General features: G+C 31.8%; 1 protein-coding gene across 1 annotated transcript; it reads right to left on the bottom strand.

Annotated features, from left to right (window-relative positions):
* Nucleotides 1-7,267: 7,267 nt before the first annotated feature.
* On the bottom strand, nt 7,268-9,970 carry LOC107929514 (laccase-17). The gene is made up of 6 exons (XM_041084436.1): nt 9,595-9,970; nt 9,367-9,518; nt 9,003-9,247; nt 8,783-8,911; nt 7,716-8,678; nt 7,268-7,621 (listed from the first exon to the last, which is right to left on the bottom strand). Exons 1-5 carry the CDS (start codon nt 9,703-9,705, stop codon nt 7,927-7,929), a joined length of 1,389 nt encoding a protein of 462 aa, XP_040940370.1. The 5' UTR covers nt 9,706-9,970; the 3' UTR covers nt 7,268-7,621; nt 7,716-7,926.
* Nucleotides 9,971-15,622: the final 5,652 nt, after the last annotated feature.

The raw sequence follows: 15,622 nt of genomic DNA on the forward strand, positions 1-15,622 counted from the left end.
CCCCTACTGTTTCCGCGCGTGTTCAATATAGTCCTTTCCTTTTATTTTTATTTCAATTTTGCCCCAAATATTTTGTTTTTAGTTCAATTTAATCATTTTTTAGTTATTTTACTATTTAAATTAATTATTTTAGTATTATTATTATATTTTATTTACTTATGTAGTGTGTTAATAATTTTTATCATTTCTAATACGTATATATATTATATGTATTTTATATATATTATGTATATTTTTTTTAATGCAATTAGTTATATATTTCTTATACTATTCCATGTATGTATTTTATATCATCTTATGTATATATTCTTAAATATTATTATATATAAATATATATATTTTAAAATACCATATTGTGTATATATTATTATTACTAATTATTACTATTGCTAGTATTATTATAATTATTATTTCATTAGTGTATATTTTATGTACATATATATATATATTTTGTACATATCATTATTTTATATTATTGTTGTAAATTTTTTTATGTATATATTTTTTATGTACGTTTCCTAATAATTTCTTTTATTGTAGATATTATTATTATTACATACTTTTATTATATGCACATATATATATATGTATTTTTATGTACATATTATTATTTTATATTATTATTACCAAATATATCATTTTTCCTATTTTATTATTAGTATATGATTTGTTTATTTTCTTTTTTTTTGTAAATATCATTGTTATTGTTATTCTAATATTCTAGTATTCCATGTTAATATTTTTCATTAATAATATCATTTTTTGTGTCATTTATCTATTTTTAATTTCTCACTTTAGGAATATTTTTTCTCATGTTTTAATTAATTTCAATAAATAAGGCAATGTTTCGCATTTTGGAACATCGAAGAATTGTGCCCTAACTTACAGGGTTTCGGTTCTCTCGTTGGTTTTAAATAGCTAAATATCCTTTTGAGTTTTGAAATACACGGATTTCCAATTTAAATTAAAAGACGACCTTGTGCTCGGGAATTCATGGTATTGTGTCCTAACTTACGGGATGTGATACTCCGACATCTCGAGATAAGGAAATCATTAAACAAATCGATTTAAGCTAATTCAAGAATTTTAAAATCAGTATTAATAGAAAAGATCGTATTTCAAGTCCCTTCCTTATTTTTTAATTTTCGACATTAAGACAATAACTAATCAATTCGGTACCAATTTTTTGGGCGTGTCGAGGGTGCTAATCCTTCCTCGCACGTAACCAACTCCCGAACTCATTCTCTCAAGTTTCGTAGACCAAAGGCCCTGTTTTAGTAAACTAAAATTGATTTATTAAAACAAAGGTGATCCGATCACACCTGATAAAAGATTGGTGGCGACTCCCGTTTAAATTTTCACTTTCAAACAAAGTCGATCCCCGTTTTGAAAAGAATGGTTTCGACAGATGTGTTAATCTAAATTTACTAAACTAATTTAACTAAGAACGCAACAAAGAATGAATCAAGGAAATAATTGAATATTAACCAATGGGATAGACAATACCTAGGAAAGAATCCACCTATTATTATGAATCTGAATTAAGTGATATATTCACTTATGTCTTGATCCGTATAAATCCCTAAATAATGCTAATATCTCTTTCGAGAGTAAGAACAACTAACTTTAGGTTGATTAATTGAAATCTCTTTCTAATTAAAACCTTATCGTTGCATTACCTCGATCTATGGATTCCCCAATTAGATTTGACTCTGATCCAGTAGATTAATTTATGTCGTCCTATTTCTAGGATTGCATGCAACTCCACTCAATTATGCTAAACCTAATCTTAAACAAAGACTTTTACTCTATTGAATTAAGCACATTAGACATAATATCTCGGAAATATTAAAACAAGAAATAATCATACATAATTAAGAACAAGAATTAAGTATTTATCGCGTAAAAATAGACATTAAATAAAAGGATTCATCATAGGTTTCATCCTGAATGAAAGCATCTCAAAGTCAAAATAACCACAAGACATAAAAAAACTTATAAAAATTTCAAAAGAAATTAAAAGGAGATCTTCGATCTTGATGGAGATCCGCTTTCGAGTTGATTCTGATGGCGTTCTTTGAGTGTTTTCTTCAATCTTCTCTGATATTCCGTTATGTCTTCTTCTAATTGGTATTTATAGACTTTAGAATGCTCAGAAAGTCTGAAAATTGGGCTTTTCTGCATATTTGGGAAGCAGGGTGTAAAATCGACACGAGCTGGCACATGGGCATGTGTCCAGCCCATGTGGAAATGCCCAGGTCGTGTGTGTAACAGTCTAAAATTTCAGTGGTGTCAGAACAGTGATTCGAGATCACTAAATCTGACGACTGGGATTAGGAAATTAAAATAAAATCAAATTTAGAAGTGAGAGAGATGTTAGAAATATTTTAATTAGGTGAAATTAAAATTTAAAGAGAAATTATTAAATAAATTAAGTTGAAAACGAGGTATTGGGACCTCGATCTCATAAAACCGAGCCGAAAATATTTTTATAAATATTTATGGAGTGTTAATAATATAATGTTAAAATTTTATTAGAAAATTTTATCGTTTGGGTGGTTAATTAAATAAAAAGGACTAAATTGTAAAGGTGTAAAACTTGTGAAAGTGATTAAATTGCTTACGTGTCTAATGAGGAAGGACCTAAAGAGAAAATTTTCCCAAGGGAGATATTTTGGACGGAAATAGCTGAGAAAAAGTCAGGAAATTAGTGAAATAAGGGCAAAATTGGAATATTGCCAAGACTAACTAAATGAAGTTAGGACTAAATTGGAATTATCTAGGTTTTTCTTCATTTTTCTTCTTTATCATCAGCTAAAAATGCCATAGGAGGCCTGGATAAGCTGGTTTTTCATATTTTTTCATCATGTGAGTTTAATTCTTGCTTTTTCTTTGTAATTTTTGTGTTTTTAAGACTTTTACAACTAGGTCCTACTATTAAATTCATTTGTTTTTGATTCTATGAGTGAAATTGAAAGTTTAAATGAATAATTTATGTAATTTTATGATTATTTAGCATGTATTTTAAGTTTTAATCTTATTATATGATGATTTTATTAAGCAATTTTAGTGGAAATTGATTTTTAGGACCTAATTGTGAAAAAGTTTGGAATTAAGGTATAATGCTAAAATTATGATTTAAAAAGGTTATGAAGTAGTTTAAAGTAATATAATAAAGTGATAAGTGAGAAAAATTAGTTCAATTGGAGGGTTAATTGAGCAAGGACTAAATTGTAAAAATTGTAAATTTTAGGGTAAAAGTGAAATTTCGAAAATAAAAGTGCATAATCTGTAAATTAGAGTATAATTTGAATAAATACTAATGAATAAATGGAAAAATTTTATATTATAGATCAAGAAATCGAGGATAAACGAGGAAAAGAGAAAATTTCGAAATAGTTCTAGAAATCTCTACAACTACTGCAAATTGTTCCGGGTAAGTTCGTACGGTTAAATTATTAAATTTCAATATTATTTTATGAATGGTGATTAATATTTATGTATGTTAATTGTTGAAAATAAGTAAATTACGTACAAAAGTTACAAAATTGAACTGAGTATTTTGGAGGAACGAAACGCAGGAAATGAGTACAATCGTTTAGTGAAAAAGATGAATTGACGGTAAATTACCCAAGTAAACCGAGATTTAGCATTTGTTGCTAATTCTCGTGTTTGCTTTCCGTTTAGCTCTTACGAGCTTCTGTTAACTCATATGAGTTTCAGTTAACCCTTTTGGGGTTCCAGTTCAGCTCTGATGAGCTTCAATTAGCCTTCGGGCTTCTGTTTAGCACTTGTGTGCTTCAGTTAGCCTTCAGGCTTTCGTTTAGCACTTATGTGCTTCAACTAGACTTCGGGCTTTAAATCATGATGTACTTAAATCCGTAAGCCGTTCGTTGAATGGACAAGTTGGTAAGTCGTAAATGTAACGTGTGGAAAAAGAAATGTAAGTAATGTTATCATTATTTATATTGAGCTCAATTAAGTAATTTTTTTTAAATGAGATTATGACTTACAGGATGAAAGTAACTTACTTGAAATGTCCATATGATTTGAATTTTGGAAAACTAATATTTGGTAAGATTTATAGTTAAAGCCGATGAACTTACTAAGCTATAGTCAGCTTACTTGTAATGTTTATTGCTCTTTGTAGATTAACGGGAGGGTTAGAGGATTGGATCATCACACTCAAGTCACACTATCTCGATTTTCTGATAGATTTTGTTATAAATACCTTAAATGGTTTATATGGCATGTATTGGAGCTTATATGACTATGTTTTGTATTAACTCATGAATATATTAGTTAAGTTAATATAAGTTGATATATGATATGAATGGAAATTAACTAAGATGTTTAAATACTACTTGAAAGTATGAATGGATATAATGTTAGATAAATAAGGACAAGTGATATTGTTATGAAACGAATGTAATTTGGATGAAGATTGTATTTATTGAGTTGTTGTTTGTATTGAATTGGTTGCAAATTTGAAATTGCAGGGAAGGTTAGATGTTTCTAAAGGGGTTATATTGAGTTTTTTTTAAATAATAATAATAATAAAATAAATAAACAAAAAAATAAAAAAGTAATTATATTACGAAAAAAAATTCCGGAGTACTTGAATAAGTCCCTATTCATTTATAATACGTGATTTAGGCCTTGAGGGTTCATAAAAGAGACTTAATGATTTAATTTTAATATGTTTGTTGTTTATTCATGAATTGTTTGTAAATTAACCAATATGTTCGGTAATGCTCGTAACCCTATTCCGGCGACAATTTGGGGTTAGGGGGTGTTACAGTGTGACTCTTAAAAACAACTCTATTTGTCCGATTTTGGCTCGTTTTTCACTCCTTTTGCTCCCAAACGCTCTCCTAAGTTTAGAAACATGAATTTAAAGGATTAGGAGCATCAAATTCACTAATTTGCATAATTAATCATTCAAAAACGCATTAAGAATGAGATTAAGATATGTTACTTTTATAGTTTATCAGCAGTTTAGACAGAAAATAACTTAGCTTCTTTGGCATAATCACACCACACTCTTGTTGTCCCTTAACATTCCACTGCATCTAATAGGCCTCAATTATCCTCGTGTTGGTCCATCAATATTGAAATAAACGACATAGTCATTGGACACTCCCAAGAAAATAGGGTAGGGTAGAATCAAGGGCAAGGCTCCACTACTTAGTCCTAGCATAAAACAAAAATTTATTGTGATATTTATAGTAATAAATTTAATCAGTTAATGTACCTATGTTTCTAAGCTTTGGGTGAGATTGAGAATGCAAGTCAGGCCTTAAAGAATATGCTGAATTTGTTAAACAGTCCAACTAGAGTCCAAATCTTTTAAGCTTCAATTGAGTAATCTTCTCCACTATTCTCAAACTCTCGAATGCTTATAAAGTAGGCTCTAACTCAAAAACCAAACACAAGGCTAAAACCAAACCGAAATACAATCTTCCAAATTTGAATTATAGTTTTCAAGAAGATTACAATTATAATATCACAAATTTAGAAAAAGAAAACTCAAGAAAAACAAAATTTATTTGAGTTCAAGAAAATTAACTCATAGAATTTCACTAAAATTTAACAAAGTTTCTCCTTAGTGTTGCATACAAATTTCGACACCCCTATTCCCTTTATATAGAAGAAAAATCACAAGAGTTATATTTGAACTAGGTGATAATAAAATAATTATTTAATAGAAAAACTAGTCCACCTAGGACTCCCGAATGAGGAGGTCAGTAGCACATTGGTAGCACCAAGGAGTAAATGTGTCGTGGCATGCATGTTTATATTGGGCTCCTTGTGCCAATTTGTATTGGGTTTGATTATATTTGCTCTTCTGTCTTGATCTAAAAAAAATCATATAATTATCCAAGCCAATTACAAAGTTTTTATCAATAAATAATTATTTCAATATTAATTAAATTAAATTAAATAACTTAAACAATCCGCCTAATTTCATTACAATCATGACGACTTTACTGTAATAGAATCTATGCATAAAATTATTTAATTGCCCAACTAAAATATAACTATGATGATTAATTAATTTAATTTTCACTTTAAACTCAATTATTTAATTTCGCACAATAAATAATACCCCAAACAAATTAAATTAATTTCTAAATTATCTATTGCCTTCTCGAGAAAATGCATTTAATGTTGATAGTAAATCATGCAATCTACTTCAAATTCATCGTTTTAGTCTAATCTTTTATAGAGTTCTTGTTATATAATCCATATAGAGTTGTATTAAGCTAACGGATGGACTAATTGAACATATATAATTAGGACTTAAATAATTTTTAATCAACTTTCAACTCTTCTTCTATTAATCGCAACGAAGTAATTCACTAAAGTATTATGGTTGAACTTCCTGTTATATACTATTATGATGAAATCTATAAGTATTTAGCTTTTATCCAATGACATTGTCATATGTGTTACCTTATATAGGATGTTTTTGGTCCCTTTAGGTTAAATCTGCTCACCTAATTCAATAAAATTTTATTTCGTGGTCACAATTATATCTTTTGCGATTAAAATGATCTTACCTAAAAACAATAATGATAGTCATTCGTCCCAGACCTGTGACCCATGGCAATATTCCATTTTCATAATCTTTACAATGTTAGCAAGTGGATATCAATTACTCTTTATTGGAGCAATAAATTCCATGATTATAAGTGATACCATGACATGATAGCTCAATCCTATTAGAGCTCTGGTTTTCAATACATCAATGTACATAAGTTATACACATATGGTCTATCACTTATCGGAATTTAGGTAAGTCACACCATTAATGTCATAAATAGAAAATTAAACCCGTAAACGAATTTAGGATGAATTCAATTTGAGTCTTTTCAAATGCATTGTTAGTCCAGTCAATCATATACATATCTCTAATTCTGAGAGAATTATTGTTATAGCCAAAACAAGCTATCTCTACATTTGGACTTATATAATACAACATAATAGCCCTGTATTTACTTGAATAATTTGCTCAATTTAATTCTGCAGACTATAAATAATATAGATCACCTACTTTTAAATTGTCGTCTCACATTATAATTTGTTGTTATAATCAAATAGTATATATTATTGAGTTCACATATGATTATAGCTAACCAGTTAAGTTGGTGTGATTCAGGTTCATCAATCAGGGCGATGGTATTTTAATGAAAAAAAAAAGCAATAAATTTTCTATGAAGGAGTTGCATAATGTGCATATATGCTTCAAAGGCTAACATTGAATGAACAAAAGGATGCCGATATATTATTGAGACTTCCTTGTATTGAAATTTGTACACGTTACAAAATAAAGCTCGCTTACTATCGTAACTCCGCAAGAATAAAGAAAACAAATTTGGAACAATGATAGGCCAATGCAAAAAAAAAAATTCAATAAATCAAAATAGTTGAAATAAAAAGAACCCAGGTAGGTTTTTGGTCTAAATGAACCAAAGAAGTGTCATTGATCAACATTTCGGAAGATCTGCTGGAGGAGGCAACAATTTCTGAGTAGGAAGTTCACCATCCAAGACAAACCAAGCCATCTTCAAGCCCCAACTGGTGTGCACTTCTAGATGGCAATGCATGAACCATACCCCTGCAAGCATGTGGTTCTTGCTGTCATTGGTCATCATCATCAACTCAAAAGCAAGGATTTGATGAACCTAATTGGTGTTAAACATGTCATTTACCTGGATTGTCTGCTAGAAAACGAATTGCAACCCAACCTCCTGATGGCACACCAACAGTGTTCCTTTCAATAGGATCAATCAGGTTGAACTTGGCAGGGTCCTAATTTGGATCAAAGTTGCCAAAACCCTGGCCGACAACGAAGAAATTGAAGCCATGTAGATGAAGAGGGTGGCTTTCAGCTCCAAGAATGTTCGTGTCCTGCATAACTAGCTACACGGAAGTGTTAAAAGGAAGCACTACTACCTTTGTTCCGTTTATTACCACAGTATTGTCAGGTGGTGTGCCTGTATAGTTAAAGGGAATTGTCGGAGTGCCAGGAAAATCAGGGGTGTAAACTCCGTTAGATTGGCCGAAGAAATGGGCCTGGAGTAGTGCTGTAGTCGGCATTGTAAACGATATATTATTCACTGAAGCTGCAAACTTGGTTCCATTAGGTCCTTGGCAGGTTTGGTTATGCTGGCATGGGCTGGTTCCAAGACCAACTGTGAAGAAAAAATGCTTATCGACCTTCCGAGGCACATTGGCAGGATATTGAGCACTGGCCAAGCTACGGAGTCTACTCGCGAAATTTGTAGCAAAGGAAGTGTCATTCAAAGCAGGTAGAATTGGTTTAAACAAGGGAAACATTTTGCTCGAATGAAGGCTGTTGGGTGGTGACTCGTATTCTAAAATACCGGCAACAGTTGAATTATCAAATGTTCCTTGGCCTGTCACATAAGGTCTAGCAGTCATGAAGAAAGTGGCATTTGGATAGCTTGGTTTAGTCTTAAGGATCACATTTGTAGTTTGACCAGGGGTGATGAGAAGTGTTTCAGTCTCAAATGGTTTAACATAAATGGCATCGACATCAACAGCAGTTAGTGTGTGATTTGCTATACTGAAGAAGAGCTCATCGTTGAGTGCCGCATTGATTAAACGCAGAAGGTAAGTTTTGCCAGGCTTCACCTTCAGCTTGAATGTATCTGTCAAAGTTATTAGTCCGCAAGTGAATCCCATAGCTCTGTAATGTATGTGTGCATGTGTGTGTATATATATAGTTTAACACAAAATTTTAGCTATTTATAACCTTTGGCTGAGCAGTTATAAAGTGGTCCAGGGAGACCATTGATGGTATAAGCATCAGAGATATTTGGACCTCCACCAGTCTGGAATGCCTGGCTAATAACAGCCTCAGGATCTGCATTGAACCACTCTCCTGAAATTGATCATAAATGGGTTCATTTCATTTTGAGTTAGCAAAATAAATGTAGAATCTTAATGAATCAGTTCATCGATGATTTCATTACCGAAGACGATGGGAACTTCCTTGTAAGGCTTAGCAAAAGGGTAAGGTACGCCGCGCTTAGGAAGAATGACAAAGGGACCGTAAAGAGTGGCTCTTAGCCATGATATATGGGCGTGCCAGAAGAGAGTTCCTCTTTGGCCTACAATGGTGAAGTTGTAAACGTAGCTTTGACCAGTTTGTATGGGACATTGAGTCACATATGCTGGCCCATCTGCCCACCCACTTCGAAGCTGTCGAATGCCATGCCTGTTTCAAAATTACATCACCATAGCATTCAATTTAGAACTTCCCTCTTTAAGCATATGAGAACATTTATTCAACTTGTAATCTCTACAGAATGTCATTTTCAAGGTAAACTTCAATACCAGTGGATAGAAACATTGTTATGCACATGGTTGACCACTTTTATTAGAAGCTGATCACCCTCCCTTGCTACAATGCGAGGCCCTGGAAATTGTCCATTCACTGAAATAATGCTCCTTGTATGACACAAAAGTGTCACATTATGCAACTTGACCTACAAAATGATTAAGGTACACCAAGTTACAATCAAACAGATAATTGGTTGATAATCATACCAAATTAATACATACATCAAACTTGTAGTGCCTGGTGATCCCAAGTACGGGGTCAACAAGTAGACAGAAAGTGAAAAATGAGAAGAAAACCAGAAATGCTGGTGATGGAAGAAGAGAAACTCCCATTTTTTTTTCTTGGTCTGATTTCTCTTCGGCTATGAGTGAACTTATGAACTACTCCTTGAGTATGTATTCATTGAAGAATACAGAAGTGTGTCTATATGGTAAAGGCAAAAGGGTGTTTGGTGTGTACTTTTTTTTATTAGATGACGGAAACTATCTCAGTTTAAAATTAAAAGGAAAAAGGAAACCCGTAGCTTCATTTTAAACTTCAGTATGATCCAGACCAGTTGTTGAAACAACTTTAGAGTGGTGTCAAAGATAAGTCAAAGCTTTATATTTAAACAAAGAAATCTATACTACATGAATGTTATGCTATGTCCCATAATGGACGTGATTCTGAGCTTATTTCTATGTTAATAGTACAAAACCCACATTATCTTCATGGGTGAAACTTGGAACCAACGAAGCAATTCTGTAACATTTGATGGAATCATATATCATTAGCCCCAAACATCACACTGACATTTACCTACCATTTTTTTTTAGTAAAGCAAATTTCAGGGTTTACACCAAGCAGTCATTTCAGAGTTAGATCCCATGCTATTTCCTATTAAGTGTTATTGAAGAAACAGATCATGGAGGAATAAGGAAGCAACTGCTCTTTAAGCAAAAACAGACTAATAGCAACAAAAATGAATCTTCTCTTCAAAAGGAATATATATAAACTGAAGATTAGATTGAGTCAAATATAGAGAATGTGATATCAAACTGCTTCAATTGTGTCAAATACTGAATTGGACTTTTACATGCCAACCACTCTCTTTCTCCCAAAAAAAAAAAAGGCAAAGATTAAAGCAAGATCATACAAGCTTCAGCAATGTCTTGACTGTTTTATGGCTTATAAAGAAAGCAGTTGAAAATCGTTTTCTCTCCAGCATTGTTTTTTAAGGATCATCGTGGCATATTTATATTTACGTTGAGATATTAATGTCAAACATTCTTGAGTATTGCATAATATTTTGTTTCAGACTAGAAAAATTTCAAGCTGAATTTGTTGAAATTTTAGGTTTAGGATCACATTGATAAAATATGTAAACATTAGAGAGGTAAATTTGTTATTAGACTAAATTTATTCATGAGCATTTATATTTTCTATGAATTTTATTATTAACTTTTTAAAAAGGATTAAATCGGTTTTTTTAATAAAATGTGAACTAAAACATTAAAATTTTAATGATGGTGTAACAACCTGCATAGTAATTCATGTATATTTTATGTTGTACGATACTATTTGTTTTATATGCCACGTTAACAAGTAATTTAAAAAGTATAAAACAAATATTTAAAAAAATAAGAAATTTTATAAAAAAAAACTGAAATACACGTGAATTACTATACAAAGTACCATATTTAAAATTTAACGTTTTAATCAGTATTTATGTTAAAAAAGTAATTTAATTAACTTTTTTTTAAAGATTAATGATCGAATTTTACTCCTCTTTTCAAATATAGCTTTAAAAAAATAAAGTCCAAAAGTGAAAAAAATTTAAATATTAAAAGTTAAATTTGTGATAATATTTGGTCTGAATTTTGAAAAATTTATTTCGTTTATTATTACAATATTGCTTATTGATTCGTAGTTTTACAAGTAGGTCTATGAATTATGAGACTCAAATTGTTTTTCAGAGTTTCTGTTGATTTAAATAAAATTAGTTAGCCTAAAGTATACAAATTCTCATTAAACTATTGTTGGTATTTTATTTTGGTCATTAAATTTTTTTTTTAGACATTAAATTATTTGAATTTTTTTTGTCATCAAATATTAGCAATAGCTTGAAATTTGACGGTAATATTGATGTGAGCTTTTTTTTATTGGTCTAATAATAAATTTAGGCTACCTCTTTAACAAGTGCGTGAAAGACGAGTGCTTCAACACCATCAAAACATTTAGCTACATCACCAATATGGATCCTCTCTCTCGATCCTTGACCTTTTGGTCCAAACCTTATCTCATTTAGACAAAGGCCTTACGCGCAAGCACGCATTCGATTTGATTTTATCCCGTCCAGAAATTCTACTCGCATAGTTTTCACTAAAACAGTCATAACTTGAGCTCCCGAACTTAAAATCGAGTGCTTCAAAGTGTGTTTCAAAACTAAGAGATATATCTTTGACTTCCATGAAGACATCTTAGCCAATAAATGTTTGAATCCCATCCAAAAAGTCATCGTAAGTTTGATGATTTCTCAAACTTGAAAATTGACAGCTTCGATGAATGGAATTTAATAAATTTCACCCAATCCGTACATGTATCAGCTAAACTATAAGATAGTGTAACACATTCCTCTAGCACACTAATGAGCTCATGAAAGCATAACTACACCACACCAAGATGCACATAAGTGTAAGGCCTGAAGGCGATATAAAGCACAAACATGTGCGAAACCTCTGACAAAACTCGAAACATGCTATAGCACTTAATTGGCATGTCAACCATATCCAAACACTTAAGGGAACTTTAAGTGCTTTCACATACTTATGATAAAATTCATAGTAGTAAAGGAAAAAGATTCGAACCCAGAACTTCGCACACATAAACATAACACTTAACCACTGATTAATCACTTTGATCATTTTTTGACAATTCAAAAACAAGAATTTTGAGGCATTACATGGTTGACATTCTGCAAAATTCTAGTTTAGCCCGTGATGGAGCATGGAAAAAGAGGCATGATAATTACGAGTTAAGGTGGAGATTTTTGGAGTATGCCTCTCATTTATAGGACACATTGTAGACATATTAGACAAGAACCAATGAGCAACCAAAGAAGGGTCAAAACAAGCTCGAAGTTAAAACAAGGAGCATTGGCTCGTCGGGACGAGGAGAATGGGATGTTGCGACGTCATGACGTGTTCTCCTATTTAACAGCCACCTTTTAGACTTTAAGCAGGATTTTTTCTCCAGTTAAACTCTGATTACTCCAGAGATATTTTAATATGATTAGACCTCTAATCTTAAAAATGTAGTGTTATAAAGCTTTTCTTTGAAAGTGACAAGATGTAGTCGCATATTGAGTTTTGGTGAGAGTTTGAAAAAATTTCGTGAAACCCCTTTAGTGAGAACTTTGAGTGTAAGCTTTATATTCGGGATTTGGGTTTATTATATTCTCATTATTGTACTCTCGTTTTGTTTACTCCATTAATGTTAAGTTGATGTATCTTTTGTTCGTGATTTTTATTATCTTTGAAAGAGTTTTCCATGTAATACATTTGTCTGTCCAAATTTTCTTTGCTCTTTCCATTTTTGTTCGTTGTTTATATGGGTCGATTCCCACCAATAACTTCGTCAACTTTCCTACTAAACCGCTTCTTCCTCCGAAGGCAATTTACAATTCCAGACCTTCACTAATTGGAGATCCTGCCTCCCAAAAACAGTTTAAAATTATTAATCGGGAGGGTTTGCTTCTTATTCCTTGAGACATAAGTCTCCGGAAGATATTCAAGTACTGCCTTTTCGATGAGGGAGGTTGTGGGTACGCTGAGGCAGATTTGCGGAAGGGTTTAATCCCGCAGGGCGTTGGAAGCCTCAAGCTAAGTCGTATCCCTTCGATTGTGATTCTTCCATAACCCAAATGTAAACAGGGAGGATTCTGGAACCTTGGAACCATATAGTGAACATAGGGTCCCATCAGAAGTGGCCAGTACCAAGGAAAGTAGTGGTTAACCCTTTGCCTCTCCTTCCCTCAGGTAGAGGCCCCTACGGGACGGTCCAGGATTGGACTGATCAATTCTTGAAGGGGACAGACTGTGTTCTTCCCCCCATCCTTTGGGGGAAAAGAAAACGTCGTAAGATATAATCTTGCTTTCTATTTTATGTTAAGCTACTAATTTATTTCTGACTTCTTCTGTCTGTACAAAATTTGCTTTGGAAAGTGAAGGGATTATCGAGAAAGCCAATGCCATGGTGAAGGACATACTGAAGGAGGTGCCTACAAGCCAATGCCATGGTGAAGGACATACTGAAGGAGGTGCCTACCTACTTAATAACCCTAGTCGTCTATAATATATCTAATACAAAATAAATATTATGAAATAAACTGAAATAATAAAATATCTATCATAAAAATAAAAGCTCCCACGTCATTCTCCCTAGCTTGGAAAACGTCGGTGAGAAAACTTTCACCACTCCAGCATAATTTTCTAGATTAGCTCTTTGCAGCCTCTTCTCCGTGATTAATAACTTTGATGACTGAATATGTGCCCTTTCATCCTGTTCATTCTTTAATTTCACTTCCATCTCCAAACATTGCTTCCAAACTAACTCGATATTCCACTGTATTTGAGTAAATTTTTCTCTTTCAATCAAAACAGCTTGCTGCATGTTTTCATCACAATACTCTCTATTGGTTTTAAGTTCCACTTCCAAATCCTTGACCTTTGTTTCTCGAAACTGTCTAAGTGCGACTTCTTGATTCAACCTTGATACAAGATCTGTCATCCTTGTTTTTGCTGCAGCTAGCTATTCTTCTATCTTTGTTTCTAGACTCTCTATGTCCTTCACAAACAATATCAAGGGACTGCTTTTGCTTTCATTCGATGCAACCTCAAAAAGTTCATTAACAGCCAGCTTTTGAACATCACCTCCCGAGCTATATATCCAGGCATAGTGAGGTAGTAGCACAGAAGAAACCATGATCTTCACAAAATCCACCAAGGTCATTACCCTTAGCAATAGATGTGTTGTTCTCTTGTAATCTTGGTGTAGTGTTTTGTATTTTACTTTTTATCTTTTCGCCAAGGGCAGCAAGTACTTAAATAGTGAATATATAGTAGTACTTTGGAAAGAGACTTGAAGCTGATATGGAGTTGGCTGTAATTAAATTGTTCTAGCTATGTTAAACCACTTTATCCCCTGTTAAAGAGTAATAATAGGTAGTGCTAATAGAAGAGTACCTTTGCAGATTTGTCAACTTGATAAGTTTAATAAAATCACAAAAAAAGAATGGCTCTAGATATGCTACTAGTTCTTGTTAATCTTAGACCCAAGCCATTATTATTCTATGTTTAGCCACTGGGGTAATTGCAGACTGGCTAATGAGCCAATTGACTTTTTCACAGAAACTTGCACTATATTTTCTTTTAAAATACTTGTATGTCATCCCTTGATAAACAACAGCTAGTTTGCTATATTTACTTGTTTACATTTTATGTATGTATCTTTGTTTCTACATAGGATACCAGTCATATGTGGTCAGCGCTAGCAGATACTTCTCCTTAAAACAAATTTTAATGTAATTTTAAGCTCATTAATAAGTTGGATAGACTATTCAATTGTCATGGATAAAAACGTTTGATTCTTTGCACATGCAGGTGTTGGCGGTCAATTAATGCCATCAAGCAACAAAACCAGGTACTAATTCCATCTTAATTTAATTTCAAAGTCCTTGTTTTACTTGTGAAGCCGGCCAATCAATTCCATCTTTGCTACGACTTTGACAAATTTGGAAGGTTTTTAAAATTGAATTGCACAAAATATTGATTTTAAATTTTATTGGTTTCACTAATTGGTTGAATTAAATAAATTATTATAAAATTTATAAAGTTAAATATAATTGAAAATAATTTAAAGAAATATTGAAAATCGATTTAATTGGTTCAATTGATTTTTTAATCCGGCTCATTGTGATAAAACTCTAGTCCCAATATAATAATTTTGAATATTTGAATTGATATTTTTATATTTCTATATTTAGATTGAATTAATTTAAATTAATAGGTTGGAAATTTTTTTATTTTTGGTTATTGATTTTTTATTTGAGTAATTTAATTAGGTTTGGTTATTTTATTTTTGGATAGATTTATATAAAAGTAATGGATATTTAAATATCAAAATGAGTTGAGTTTATATAATGCTTAATCGAGTTATTCAATTTAAATATTCAAAATAAAAAACCTATATATTCAATAAACCGCATTAATC

This window comes from Gossypium hirsutum, chromosome A13, assembly GCF_007990345.1.
Source record: "Gossypium hirsutum isolate 1008001.06 chromosome A13, Gossypium_hirsutum_v2.1, whole genome shotgun sequence".
NCBI classification, from domain to species: Eukaryota; Viridiplantae; Streptophyta; class Magnoliopsida; order Malvales; family Malvaceae; genus Gossypium; species Gossypium hirsutum.